We start from the raw sequence: 14,129 nt of genomic DNA on the forward strand, positions 1-14,129 counted from the left end.
CTATGCATGTGAGACTCACATAGATTTGAGAGGCTATTGACAAGGTAATTAGTAAGGTGACGAATCCGTGGCACCATTTTTTTTACACAACTTTTGACACATTTTTATGCGGCCCACTCCGTAATGTATTTTAACAATTCGCACTGTCTATCTTTTAGGTCTTCCCCCCAAGATCATATGTTTACCGAAAATCACACAAATCTGAAACCATATGACTGTTGGATTAATGGTTTAGGTTTTCTTTGCAAAATCGTATTCGTCCATTTTCTTCACTACAAATGAATGTCTTAGTGATTTTGAATTTGTCTAATTTTTTGCAAATATGGTCTATAAATGATGTTCTAAAAGGTAGACGGTACTGATCATTAAAATACATCACAGAGTGGGTCCCACAAAAAATGTGTCAAAAATTGTATAAAAAAGTGGTGCCACGAATCCTCCTCCAATTAGTCAATATGGTTCAAATAATATCTCTCTTCTAATACTATTACGTACAACTATGAGAAATTCAACCACAAAGCAAAGTTCAAACTTTAACAAAATACAAGCAAGTTTTATATAGATTTTACATTGAATACGTCATAACAAGAAATTTATAACTCAAACAGTTATGAGCGTTTATATATGCGCCCAAATCATACAATTAAGAAAGTCGGTCGTCTTGTGCAAAAACTAAGGCTTACTTACGTTGGTCAACATAAGCATGTTCTAAATTTGCCTTCTTCACACAAATGACCTAAAAGATTCGTTGACCTTTTGGTGTTAGATCCCTTTGACAAAATAGCAAGTCATGCATGCATATGTTGGTTATGCTCCATTTCTAAGTAATTGGCCTTGTGGCCTGTGGCCGGCCTCAGGTTCGAACCTTTAACCTTTTAGTGTTATTAAACCAAACAAACCAAAGGTGGCGTGGATTAAGTTCTCGGAGACGAGCGTTTACACCCAAGTCGACAGACCCCTATCTTTGTTGGTGCGCATTGTCCAACAAAGCGGTATGAACGTGTGAATGTGATGTGAAGTCTCCAATTCAAGTAACAATTTGGCTTTTTTGGTGTCTTTTCAAAAAGATATGGCTTGGATCAAATGGCAAGTCATCAGCATTTGCAACGGAGTTATAACGAAAGCGGTTAATTAAGAAGATTTATTTATACACTTGAAGTCATATGTTCGATTACCCTTTTAATAACGTTAGTAATGAAACCTTTTAGGGTGTGTCATTCTTACTTCATGCAACCTTTCAGTGGAATGCTAGTTAAATTAGTAAAGGACAAGTCAGGCCAACACGTGTCTTCTGGAAGAAAGCATAAATCACATGTGAATTTGATCTTATTTTTATGGGTCAAGATCAATAAAAATGATTTGAAAACTTTGAGTTTTAATGATAAGGACAAAATAAAGGGTAAAGTGAATAGTATCATGATTGACTTTTTAGTGTAAAATTGTGGTTTTTCGTTAAAATAAACAGTACCGAGAGCTTTTCGTTAAAGTTCCCTAAGATCTTTAGGCTTTACTTCATATCGTCACAAACTTTGTTGAGTATATGAAAATTATAGGTAGGACAATTAAGCTACTAGTTTTAGAATGCCAAGAAATAATTGAGAAATTATAATGTGGTCTTCGAACTCCGCCTCGTAGCATGACCAACTCACTCGTAACAACGAGTGTATTGAATATTAATATCATACGCTAAAATATAAATTTGTCATATGTTTATACTATAACATGAGTGAATTAGTTACAGGCACAAGTCAAAGTGTGGATGAGCAGTCTAAATGTGTTTTCGGTGGCCGTTTGCGCGCCAAGATCTTTGGCACAAGAACACTGACAGAGTCACGTTAAGGGCCTACCATGGGCTATATCCCCAGTAGCAAATAAATTTTACATGTAATTTTTATTGATTTTCGAATGTATCCCACCATATTTTTAGTCATTGATTTGAATTTTCTCGATTTAATTATATAAAATTATATAATATAGTTTACAAAACATCTCTTTTTTTTACATCATTTTTCTCATCGCTTCTAGTACATGTACAAGTTTGGATTTGTTTGAATTTCATATATTTGTTTAATAATGAAAATTATTGGCTCACCTTATGAAAATTTTCTTAAGTGAGCTGATACCGTGAAAAATTGTAATATCAAGTTTACTTTTGGGAATTGTTATTAGCACTCCAAAAATCTCATTATACACTCCAAACTTTCTACATTAGGAAAGAAAATTACACTTGTGAGGATTGTAGAATAAGATTTTTGGAGTGCCAATAACACTTTCCTTCTTTTTTTATAAAAATTCAAATCTTTAAGCTAGCCCACCTAGTGAAAAAATCCTAGCTCTGTCATTGCGCAAGAAGGAGTTGACCATAGCTTCTTGACTTGGTTCTAATTTTTCTATTTATTTTAAGGATACTAAGTCAGACTCTTCCCCTACCGTATAGAATATAACATGTTGAACCAAATCTTTTTCGTGTAAAACCTATTTTATTTAGATTAGAAAAATCATACGATTTTTCTGAAACCATATGACTCGAATTCATAGTAAGTCTAGTGTGAAACAGTGACAAAATTGAGGAAAAGGTAGTTCAAAGCCTATTTTAGGCCTCACTGCCACTGATTACAGAAATCATTTGAAAGAGTTGACAACAGCACTGCTCGAGCTAATCACTCATTAGAAACTAAACCAATGATTGATCAATGCTAGCTTTCAGAATAAAAACAAAACAATTAAAAATAAAAAAAAATCCTTCGGCCATAAAGGCCCATCATTATTAGTGCTAATCTTTCTTTAAGGGCATAAGTCCACCCAAAAAGCCCAGCTACATAATTGCCATGCTGCCACCCCATATGATTGACCCTATGAGAGAATATGCTCTATTATTCTATTATGTCTACAACATTCATCACGTGATTGACTGTTTATAATTTAATGATACATGAATGACGAGTGTTGTAGATGAATAATATACTTTCTCCTCTTTTTGGGTATGCCCACTAGTCACTACTAGCATGTCAGTACTTTCAAAAGTTTTCTTTAAGACACGTCCCTAAATCCTAAATCCTAAACCTTGAAATCATAAACAAATGTACTCATATTTCAACAAGCAAACCCTCCTCTTTATTTCAACAAGCGACACTTATCATGTAACTGACTGTGTTGTAAACTATTGATACATAGATGACGAGTGATGTAGACGAATACCATACTTTCTCCTCTTTTTGGGTATGCCCACTACTAGCATGTTCAAAACTTTCAAAAGTTTTCTTTAAGACACGTAACTAAACCCTAAACCTTGAAATCATAAAAAAAAAAAAAAACATCATATTTCAGCGAGCAAAACTGCCTCTTTATTTGGGTTAAAAAACCTTCTCCTCAAGCTGTACAGAGCAGAACTCTGGTAAACAAAAACTAGGTATCTACAGCCTTAGCTGTGGCAATGCTTGCAATGTACTCAATCTCCTCGGTGACTTCTTTCATCGAAGGCCGGTTCTGTCTACGCTCCTCCAAGCAACCCAACGCCAGGAGCCCCAACGCCTTCATCGTGTCCAGCTCCAAAGCATTCGCTCCCTCTTTCAGCAACGGATCAATCACGTCCATCAACCTCTCCTCCAACATCATCCTCTGCGCATAAACTGCCAGGTTCACGTCATCCGCTTCCCTGTTGAAGTCTATAGCTTTCTGAGATGTCAGCAGCTCCAAAAGCACAACACCGAAGCTATAAACATCACTCTTGTCTGTCAATTGATAGTTCCTATAATATTCGGGATCAAGATATCCGAGGGTTCCCTGAGCACACGTTGATATGTGACTTAAGTCCGTGTGAGCCAACCGCGATAACCCGAAATCCGCAACCTTGGCATTCAGCCTCTCATCAAGTAGAATGTTACTAGACTTCACGTCGCGGTGATATATTGGAGGGACAGCTGAGAAATGGAGATAAGCAAGACCCTCGGCCGTGTCAAGCGCAATCTGGAGACGTTGCATCCACGAAAGATGTTTCCAGCCACCAGGTTTTCGAGCCTGCAGATGTTCGAGAAGGGTTCCATTCTCGATGTACTCGTAGACCAGAATAGGCTGCTCTAACTCGACGCAGCAGCCGAGTAGGTGGACAAGGCTCTTGTGGTTAACTTGGCACAGAATTCGGACCTCGTTGAGAACTTGGTCAATGCCTTTGGTGTTTCCAATCTTAGCAATCTTGACAGCCACGACAGTGCCGTCTACAAGAGTTCCTTGGTAGACTTCGCCATATCCACCAGCGCCTAGGAGCCGATCTTTGGAGAAGCTGTTTGTTGCTCTTTTGATCTCATTCCCGGTGAAGACTTTAGCGGCTCTGCCTCCGTTGGCATTTAGGATATCCTCGCGCTCTTTCGTCAGGCGCGCTTGTGCTTCTTTGATGCGCCTGTGGCGCTTGTACAGTAGAAAGGCTATGGTGGCTGCGATTAGTGTTGCACCAATCCCACAAGTTAAACCTGCATAAGTTTCGATTTCCTTCTTGTTAGTGATGCAAATATAGAGTTTGTAAAATGTGCTGTAGGTTTTAATGTCTGATCCAAAATAAACCTCAGGTATGGTTTGTCACAACTTCTCTTGCATATAATGAATTTGATTTCGCAAGGGCTTGTAGCTCACTTAGTTAAAAATATTCACACTTGTGTCCCAGATCCTAAGTTCAGTTCTCTCTCCTCCAGTATCGTTTGTAACAAAAGAAGAAAAATAACTTTGCTTTTACTATAATTCGTTTTGTTTTTATCAGAGTTCTAAAAGGTCATGTCTAAACGCTAAGTAGTTAATCACTACCGTGATTAATCTCCAAGCGTTTAAAAATAAAATAAAAATAGCACTAAGATCCGCCTACCGGATGTCCTTTTGATTACTATGCGTCAGAGAAATAAAAACTTATAACACATACATAAAGTCTTATAATTTCAAGTTGTGTAACGTGTCCTATTCGAAATAAGATTATAAAAGATAATTCCTTTCAAATTCAAAACTTCAGTTTTAATGACTAATTAGATTATGGAGGATCGGTATTCTTTACCTGCTATTAGTCCGGTGCGGTCCTTTGAACCAATGCTATCTGCCAACACAAAAAAGTCAAAGCTCAAAAATCTGAGTGACCCTCAAAGTCAAAGGCTGAGCAGCCACGCAATACATCAAAACGGCACCGCAACTCACCATCAACGCATAAGCCTTGAACCGGGTCCCACGTAAAGCCAGAGTAGCAAAAGCACCTTCTGACCCCAGCGACAGCAGGGTCGGACCCACAAGTGGACATCCCCTCACAATCCGCCTGCGTCCCACACTCGGGCTCCCTTGGCGATGCCCACTGTAGCTCCACTCCCGGTTCGGGCCACCGGTCAACGGGCAAACCCGGATCCAAGTTCACGAAACTGGTGTACGCGCTGCAACCCGAGTCTCTGACCCGGATCATGTACGACGTCGACGACCCGCCCGCCCGAAACGTGCAGCACAGCGATTCCTTGCAAGAGCCCACCGATCCGGTGCCGTTGATGTACGTGTGGCAGAGGCTCGACGCCGTGCAGTTGAGCGGCGATCGGAGGAGGGTGTCGGTGCAGTTGAGGTAGAGGATGGTGTTGCTGCTGGTGACGTTGAAGGGGAGGGAGTTGCTGAGCTGGAGGCCCTCGTGGATTATATCGGTTGCGATGCAGGTGTTGGGGAGGAAGGCGGAGGGGCGGAGGACCAGTCGCTGGGAGGCAGGGGAGACGGATTCGATTGGGTAGGAGTTGTTGAGGGTGTCGAAGAGGAGGGAGCCCGCGGAACAGCGGATCTTGTACGACTGGTCGCCGCACGTGGAGGATGTGCTGAGGGGGTAGGGGACGGTGGTGTTGCCGCAGTCTGGGCAGCGCGGGAGGGATAGTACGCACCAGGCGGAGGTTAGTAGGAGCACGGCGGAGAGGAGGAGGGTGGGCGGAGAGGCCATTTTTTGAGAAGTGATTGCGATGGAAAATCCGGTTGGGGAAGTGATGGGGGTTTTGTAATAAGGTGAGCGGGTGGATTTTGGTAGGAAATGGAAAAGATTCCTTGTTTTGAATTATTTTTTGGTGGGTTAAATTTTTGTCGTTTTCTGACATTTTGACAAAATGCAAGTTGGGTTGTGACACGTTTTTGCTTTTTGACTTCCTACTTCTCTAACCACTGTGCGAGAAAATATTTTTGTTCATCACCCTTCGCTGTGATGTTCGTCATTTTATTTCATGTCGATATATGATTAGCTTATTAAATGACCAGTTTAATCTCTCTTGCTCGTATAGTAGAATATCTTCTTATAAAAAGAAAACTACCATGAGAGAAATCAAGGGTCAATTAGTTTGGCAAGTGATTTCACACAATTCTATTTAGTTTATTTCACTTGAATTGAATAAATTATAAAAGAATTAAAACAGATAAATACGGGCATGCAAAAGGAAAATAAAGATTTGCGAAAAGCTATTTCATATTATTTTCAAACTTTAGGTTAAAATTTAAAAATTTTAACCCAAAAAAATTCATATTTTAATCAGAAATTGTTTTCTACTTCAATGATGTTTGATTAACCTTTTAGCCCAAAATTATTTGGAACGTTGGATCAACTAACTCTCTAATAACCCATGATGTCCGATTGAATAGAGCCGTTGGAATTGCATATGAGTGGCCGATAACCCCATCAGGCTAGGCCCCACTCTTTGCTCAGCGTTGTCCCCTTTGCCTTCTGCTCAATGCTTCTTCTTCCCTTTAGTGCGTCAATCCTGCAAGATGTCCCATTTCTCGGCACGTCTACACACACAGGGCTAGAATTTTTAACTCGTGCTGAAATCTTGGCTGGAATTTGCTCCAAAAACTAGTTTTAATCCAAAACTGATTTTAGATCTAAAAGTTTGGGAACTTAAATTTGAGGTTTTAACTCAAGAATTGAAGTTGACCTCAGTATAGTTCAGTTGTTTTACGTTCACTTTTATATCTGAATTCAACTAATCGACTTGTCATTCATCTCATTCATCTCGGCCGTCGAATTCTTATAGTCAAATGCTCGAGGTCTCTACATCCAAAGTCTTAGAAAAAAAAAAACAAAAAAGGACAATGACAGGAGAATAGATTTTTCTTTGAGATAAGGAATCTCAAAAAAAATCTAATAATTTACATCAAGTTGGACTATAACACATGAATAAAAAAATTAGAAACATTGTATTATATAAGTCAACAATATTATCTCTTAGGCATTTTTCCACTTTGTGTTACATCCTCACAACGTAAATTTCGGTGAGTCAACGATAAGAAATCTTATAATTTATAGAAATCACAAAGAAAAAGAGGAAATTGCAGGGAAAGAGACATGAGAACGTGGTGAGGTTGAGGTTTCATCTAGAAGACCTAACAAAGTCTCTCTATCCTGGATTAATGGCAAATCCGCAACTTCTAACAGCTTTTCCATTAGAATATTCAGACTAGGCCGCAACCTGTCAAGTTGTGGTATTTCAAACTAATCAATCAATGTCATATGAGTAAAACACACAGCAGTGCATAATAAGTTTGAAACATCATCACCAGCGTTATGGTTGCATGTAAGTCTCTCTCCTAAAAAATGAATCGAGGAAATTTCCATAGCATTCCCCACATAGTTGCAAGTTTCCTAAGACAATACAGAACGATTACATAACATTTCAAGGCGTTTGATTACATCACAGCCACTTCCAATTGGATAAAACAGAATTCACACAGCCTTGGTTGTACATTTGGGCACTGATACGTATTACGATATCGTAACCGTGCCCGAGATTACACCAATCGTGGAGGACGTCCGCCGTGAAAGAATGAGTACATGCATATACATACATAAATACATATGTATATACAGTTCCAAACTACTGTGTGTACATGGAACCAATAAGTTACTGACTTCAATGAACATTGAACACGGCTACCTAACAAAACTGTACCATTGCTCTTGGACTGGGAGAACTCAAGTAGGTTCAGCAAGCAGTAAGGTATGCCACCAGCCGCACACCACATTTTTCGGCACACATCCATCGATTGTGACTTGAGCCGGAATGTTGCGGTCGATCACATCGTCCAGGCCAAGCTGGAAAATGCAACAGAAAACCACAGTATTAGACTTGCAAGGCAATACGAGAAACGGGAACATTGCAGAGCAAAATACATTTCATAACGCGACATCGACATGAACTGTTGATGACAGCTGAATACCTGACCATACTTGTTCCATCCCCAGGCGAAGACTTTCCCATCCTCTACATGAAACACAAAAAATTAAGAATCTCTTTAGGTGAAAATTCTCATAAGTTTAACTTCAACATGTTCTAAACTAAAATTATGATATCACTTGATATTCCTGTAAACCCAAGCAACTGATATTTCCACCCGAATAGATATTTTTGTCCTTAATACCTACAAATTCATACACTTTCACTATTTTTTGTTTACCTAGTCGATCCATAGATTCCATACACAGACTCTGGAATTTTATAAGGACTTGTGAAGGCTCTTATGAGCTGACCAAATTTCCGTATTTCTTTCTCCATCTGTCGTTTCCTGTTTCCTGGACCAATGGAGATGCTCACAAGCAACCAAATGCATCGAGATATTCATATTTGCATAACCACATTAAGATTGGATACCATTTCTTCTTTAGGGTAAAGAAGATAAAGTCGCTTGTCATAAAAGAGTACGGAAGCTTGTAAAAATGGACAGTAGCATACCGGTGATTATGGTACTATGACGCGCCCCACAGGAAACAATCTTTGCATTCACATTTTCCAGAACTGGAGCATCCAAAAGTCTTGGTATAATCTGGTTCACAATTTAAGAAAATTCAGTTCAACAGTTTCTCTGATATCAATTATATTGGCAATGATGATATGAAAATATTACAAAAGTAGCGACAATGTTATTGATTTGATTAACTAATTTATGTAACCCTACCAATATGCTAGCAACATTATATGACAAAGTAAGGGCGAAATTTATGGTTATCGTCCCATTTTATCATTGCTTGAACGACAAAATTTATGAATACAAAAATCATATAACATTCTAGTAAGTAGATAACTTCTCAGTTGATGAGAATGCCATGGCTCTAGCGAAATAATGGATAAATTTCAGTCAACTTCAAGGCTTACCTCCGCTTCATCAGCTCCGGTACCCAGCTGTCCAAACTGATTCCTGCCAAATGCATAAACATCACCATCAGCTGAAATGCAGACAGTGTGCCACAGTCCTGCAGCAACACCCTCTATCCGGATACCCAGTAATGAAGATACACAAGTCGGCCTTAATTCATCATTTGTGCTTCCTTGCCCACACTTGAACAAAACAAAAATGACAAGGAAATCAGTTTTACACCATTTGAATAATAGAAATAGTGCAGAAACAGTACATTATAGGTAATGTTAAGAAGAAATAGAATAGATTAATCCCTTTTGAGTGAACCTCATCTTAAGCATCTACAATATTTTTTCTCCGCCGTTCCTACATTACCTACATGTTGTACAGTAGAATGGTTAAATTTGGGGAACTCCCGCTAGTTGTTTGTGCATGGATGGATACAAGGATTAAAATTTTAGACATTCCAGCTTGATTGGAACACCAGTTCCATCTTGTTAAGGTACTGTAGTTGCTGATTTTTTATATTTGTGATTAATAGCAGTTTTACCATCAACAAGCCAAGAAGTCTGTTGTGCATAAGGATGAAAAAGAATTAACGCATATCAGCGCATATGGTTTCAAGAAGATAAAGCATGAGGCAAAGAGTACAATACAGAAAACTCACCTGTCCATACAGCCCCCAACCAAAAGCAAGTACAGCTCCAGCATCTGAAGTGCGAGAAAAAAATAAAAAACAGACATGTAAAGATAAACTGCATACAAAGCATAAAAGCTAAAATGCTACAATTTAGGCATACGATCGTTTAACATCTCAGTTGTACCACATGCTACACTAACCACAGGAATGACATTCCTGTGACAAATCAATATGAAGTTTTGAAAACGGCTTCTATCATTCAAATGTGCTATGTCTGTGGTGACTGATTCTTCAGTATTTAGTCGAATATTTCTTACATATAACATATTAAAGACAAGAAGTAGCAATTGAGTATCTAAGAATAATTAAAAACCTTGGCAGTAACAGTACTATCCACCTTGGATGCCCATGCTTATACATAATTGGAGAAAGAATTTAAAATTTGTACCTGTGATTACCACACTATGTCGCCCTCCACAGGCAATCCCCTTCACATAATTCCCAGGAACCCCAAGACCATATCCGTCTGAACCCATGGTTCCTCTAGACAGTCCTGCAGATCCATCTTTTCCATAAGAGGACTCGATGCAAGGTACAGGATGAGGAGAGGACACCATACGTATGCGGGAGCCCAGACCAAGCTGCCCTTCACCTCCATAGCCCCATCCCCACACTTGTCCTCTATCTGAAATTTTGGGAAAACAGGATACATCATGTCTTCCTTTAAATAATAATTAATTAAATATTCTAGTTTCTAACTTGATACTCCATTCCGCACCTCATTTCATGACCACCAATGCAAAGACACTATGCATCGCATATAAATATAAATCAGAACAGGGTAAAATTACCTGATAATGCCAGAGTATGGCGTCCTCCAGCAGCTACACTGGATATTCTAACTCCCGGATTCAATGCCACAAGACAGGGCAATGCTGACGGAGGTTCATCACCAGATGATGAACATTCAGCCGCTTGTTTTGCTGAAGATAATTTTCTTCGCTTTGTACTTTCTTCACTAGCAGAAACTGCCGCGGCAGTGGATCGTGAGCCATGACAGCGAGGGCTAACTATATCATAAACATAAATAAGTCAGCAGTGAATGAAGAACAAGCTTTTGCCATTGTCATGAAAAAGAGGCCAAACATAAACTACCTTGCTCGGTCATAAAGGAATTCTGCCTTTCAAATGCATCCTTTTCACCGTCTGACCCCATAGATTGCTCCCCAAAGACCTTCCCAGATGGAACACACTCTTTCCATCCCCATGTGTAAACTCGTCCATTATCTGCATTAAACCCAAAATTTATTGACTGGCTCCAACTCTTAATAGCTTAATAAAGTTGGAACACAGAAACTGAAGTTCTTTCCACAATTCAATTAGTTACCAACTAATTGTTTCAGTCGCTTTAGTTTTATGCGCTTAATTGCGAAAAATCCACTCTTTTGAGAAAAATGCAGTTGGGAAATCAGCATTACCTGTGACTGCAACACAATGGGCCCAACCCGCAGCCGCCTTTACTATAGAAGCATCATTTGGAAGAGGAAAAGGTTCCGGATTTTCCTTAAACATGTGAAATTGAGAACAATGTCAAATACTTCCAGCAAGAAACAAAAAAAAAATCAATGAAATGAACTACGTATCACGTAGCGCTACCGTACCCCATGCTTCCCAGATGTCACATAGCTTTGGCCCAGATCATCTGTTGATCCCCATGTAATAAGCTTTCCAGGTTCTGAGGCAAAATGCAACAGTAAAGAATCATAAAAGAGCAAAAAGAAATGCAATTTGAAGAGAAAACGTACACAAACAGATATGGTAAAACAGCATTCGGGAGAAAAATAATAGAGTGTATCAACTGCCACAAATTAAAGCAATTGCGGGTTAAAGCCGGTTTGCCAAGACAGTGTGCCCAATCAGCGAATGAGTTGCGGTTAGGGGTGAAATGCCACTCGAACCCAGAGCAAGCTGGTTCTTGCATCCCCGATGCAACCAGTTTGAAATTCCACCTCGCAGTAAATTAGAGCAGTTAAGAATATATATCGACTAAAAAAACAACCCTGTAACTAAATTCACTAACTTTACTAAGGCTGTGTGTTTTCTTATATAGCAAGAAAATAGCATAAAAAATAAAGTTTCAAGCTTTACTTCCGTTTACTTTCCCACGTTTTCTCGGCAACCAAACAAGATATAAATTGCAGTCAGAAAGAGTAGGAAACCAAGGCAGAGTTCGAAGAAAGCACCTGAAATGGCCATGGCGAAGCCGCAGCCGCCACCGCACACATCCTTCCACGCGTACTCAGCTCCGGCCGCCCGCACGACCGTCGGCGACAGAAGCGGCGACCTGTGCGGCAGAGCTCCGGGCAGATACCCCCACATGAACACCACATTCTCTTTCCCCTCTTCCATCTTCACTTCCTCTTCCGTATTCCCCTCCGCATTCATCGCTCGAAAATATCCGAAAAACAGGAAACCGTTTCCAAATTCGAGTTTTCGTTTCTCGTTTTCGGAAGTTTCAGAAATTTCTTGAAGTTTTTTGAGCTTCGATGGACTTTTTATATACGATTTCGACAGTGCCCTAGTTCCTGCTGGGTCGCGCGAAAAAATGGGGCCGTATCAAATTCAAGAAAATGGGGACGCCACGTCGGATGCCGCGTGGTTTTTTGAACACGTGGCACGTTTTGGACCCCTAGATGACTCGGCAGCTGCGAGCCAGTAGTTCCCGGAAGCTTCCGAAGGTCGGCTCCCTAAACTCCAGAGAGCATGTTCGGGGCTGGCGTGGCCGCCTTGCTATCACACCACGTGGTAGAATCTGATGCGATCACTAATGATTATGTGGTGCCACGCGTCCGCATCCTTCAAAGGGGACCTTTCGAAAATGCTTCTTTCCATGATTTTCGTTTTTGGTGCCATCTATTTCTATAATACAGTGAAATTTCTTTTTATTTGTAAATGAAGAGTTTTAAATTCGATTATTGCCAAAAGTGAATTTGAATCACATTATTATTAATTTATTATGAAACTAAGCACACCTCCATCTCTCTTAGTATTGTTCAAAAGAAAAAAGGGATTTCCGTTTTTGGTATTTATATTCCAAAAAATGTAGCAGGACTTGCTACAAGTCCCAGTTGACTTGTTATATATACGTATCGCACTCATTATTAATAATTTAAATTTGAGACGTTCTATTTTTTTTAAAAAAAATGATTAAAATGTCGTGTTAATAGCCACATTTTTGTGATATAATTCTATTTACGTTAAATCGTATAAGAATAATTTGATTATTTTTAATAATTTATTAGAACTATATGTTATTTAAGGTTTATTTTATTCTATTTTTAGAAATATCCTAAAAACTTGGCATGATATGTCCAAAACTTTAACACATTCACTTTTGGAATATAACTATATAAGTCATGTTTCCTTATTTGTTTGGTAAAGATGGCTACTTAGTACTTACACATCATGCTACAAATAATTTTCAGTAAAATGACAAGTTTTTCATAAGCTATTATAAGGACCACCCACCCGGTATGAATTTTGCCATTGGCTTGACAACTATAGGAACTATTATTCTGCACTTCACTTTTAATTTTTTGTTACTATGGAATACTCATCGTAGCAGCATCTTAACTCAAATCTCCTAATTTTTAAAGTAAGATTCCCTCTGTAAATCCTCAAAAAGGTTTGTAGTATATTTAGCTCTCGATGGGTAGCCTTCCCTCCCTCTAAATATTTTGTTACCCAAAAAAAATAATGCTATAGTACTATTGGTATAAATGTGTATGGATAACCTTCTATTATTGTGTTCCCGAATCATGCAATCCACACAAGAGAGAGAGAGAGAGAGAGAGAGAGAGAGTCCACCATAAAACCTAACTTGGAATCCGAACAAGTGTGCCCTAGTACTGTCCCTTCCCTCGGACATTGACCAATTTCTGCTTGGTACAAGTGGCACAGGGTCACTCAGCATTACACTTGGAAGTGAGAGATCTTACACATCAAGATTCGAAGATTCGAAATTTCTGATAAGATTTGCTCGACTTTATCATAAGTTATAAAGTTGTTGCCTCACTAATTTGAGTATGTCTTTATTGAAAGAGCACTTTACACCACACACAAGCTTAAACTTTTACATAATTTTGTTGTAAGCGATGTCCAAACAGAGGCAGATCTTCGTGAAGGGTTAGATTAAGCTCTAGTCTAGCTCGAATTCCATTATCTAATGAAAAGGCTCGTACATTGATTTACCTATTTCAACCTCAATTTAGTCCGAATTTTCTCCATTAATCTACTCTCCAACCTCTTACTTTCTCATCCTGACTCTACCACTGTCCCTAGTAATTACGAGTAGAACCTCACCCTGAATCGTATG

At 39.1% G+C, this 14,129-nt stretch overlaps 2 protein-coding genes across 2 annotated transcripts; both read right to left on the reverse strand.

Annotated features, from left to right (window-relative positions):
- Window positions 1–2,928: 2,928 nt before the first annotated feature.
- Window positions 2,929–5,999, reverse strand: LOC137720912 (wall-associated receptor kinase-like 20). The gene is made up of 3 exons (XM_068460032.1): window positions 5,173–5,999; window positions 5,036–5,074; window positions 2,929–4,466 (listed from the first exon to the last, which is right to left on the reverse strand). Exons 1-3 carry the CDS (start codon window positions 5,936–5,938, stop codon window positions 3,406–3,408), a joined length of 1,866 nt encoding a protein of 621 aa, XP_068316133.1. The 5' UTR covers window positions 5,939–5,999; the 3' UTR covers window positions 2,929–3,405.
- Window positions 6,000–7,218: 1,219 nt separating this feature from the next.
- On the reverse strand, window positions 7,219–12,298 carry LOC137721252 (ultraviolet-B receptor UVR8-like). The gene is made up of 11 exons (XM_068460354.1): window positions 11,998–12,298; window positions 11,416–11,489; window positions 11,233–11,317; window positions 10,910–11,041; window positions 10,606–10,824; window positions 10,203–10,439; window positions 9,782–9,825; window positions 9,132–9,314; window positions 8,712–8,802; window positions 8,200–8,243; window positions 7,219–8,074 (listed from the first exon to the last, which is right to left on the reverse strand). Exons 1-11 carry the CDS (start codon window positions 12,197–12,199, stop codon window positions 7,955–7,957), a joined length of 1,431 nt encoding a protein of 476 aa, XP_068316455.1. The 5' UTR covers window positions 12,200–12,298; the 3' UTR covers window positions 7,219–7,954.
- Between the last annotated feature and the right edge of the window lie 1,831 nt (window positions 12,299–14,129).

The sequence above is a fragment of the Pyrus communis genome, chromosome 16, assembly GCF_963583255.1.
Source record: "Pyrus communis chromosome 16, drPyrComm1.1, whole genome shotgun sequence".
Classification (NCBI taxonomy): domain Eukaryota; kingdom Viridiplantae; phylum Streptophyta; class Magnoliopsida; order Rosales; family Rosaceae; genus Pyrus; species Pyrus communis.

What these genes read in the sequence shown, in the direction of transcription:
- LOC137720912 (XM_068460032.1), bottom strand. Translation starts at nt 5,938, where the DNA reads ATGGCCTCTCCGCCCACCCTCCTCCTCTCCGCCGTGCTCCTACTAACC. An exon ending in TCAAGGCTTATGCGTTGATG is followed by an intron (nt 5,075 to 5,172) that starts GTGAGTTGCGGT and finishes TTGTGTTGGCAG; the next exon opens with ATAGCATTGGTTCAAAGGAC. An exon ending in CCGCACCGGACTAATAGCAG is followed by an intron (nt 4,467 to 5,035) that starts GTAAAGAATACC and finishes AAACTTATGCAG; the next exon opens with GTTTAACTTGTGGGATTGGT.
- LOC137721252 (XM_068460354.1), bottom strand. Translation starts at nt 12,199, where the DNA reads ATGAATGCGGAGGGGAATACGGAAGAGGAAGTGAAGATGGAAGAGGGG. An exon ending in CTTCGCCATGGCCATTTCAG is followed by an intron (nt 11,490 to 11,997) that starts GTGCTTTCTTCG and finishes ATTTTGCCTCAG; the next exon opens with AACCTGGAAAGCTTATTACA. An exon ending in TCATAGTACCATAATCACCG is followed by an intron (nt 8,244 to 8,711) that starts GTATGCTACTGT and finishes TGTTTCATGTAG; the next exon opens with AGGATGGGAAAGTCTTCGCC.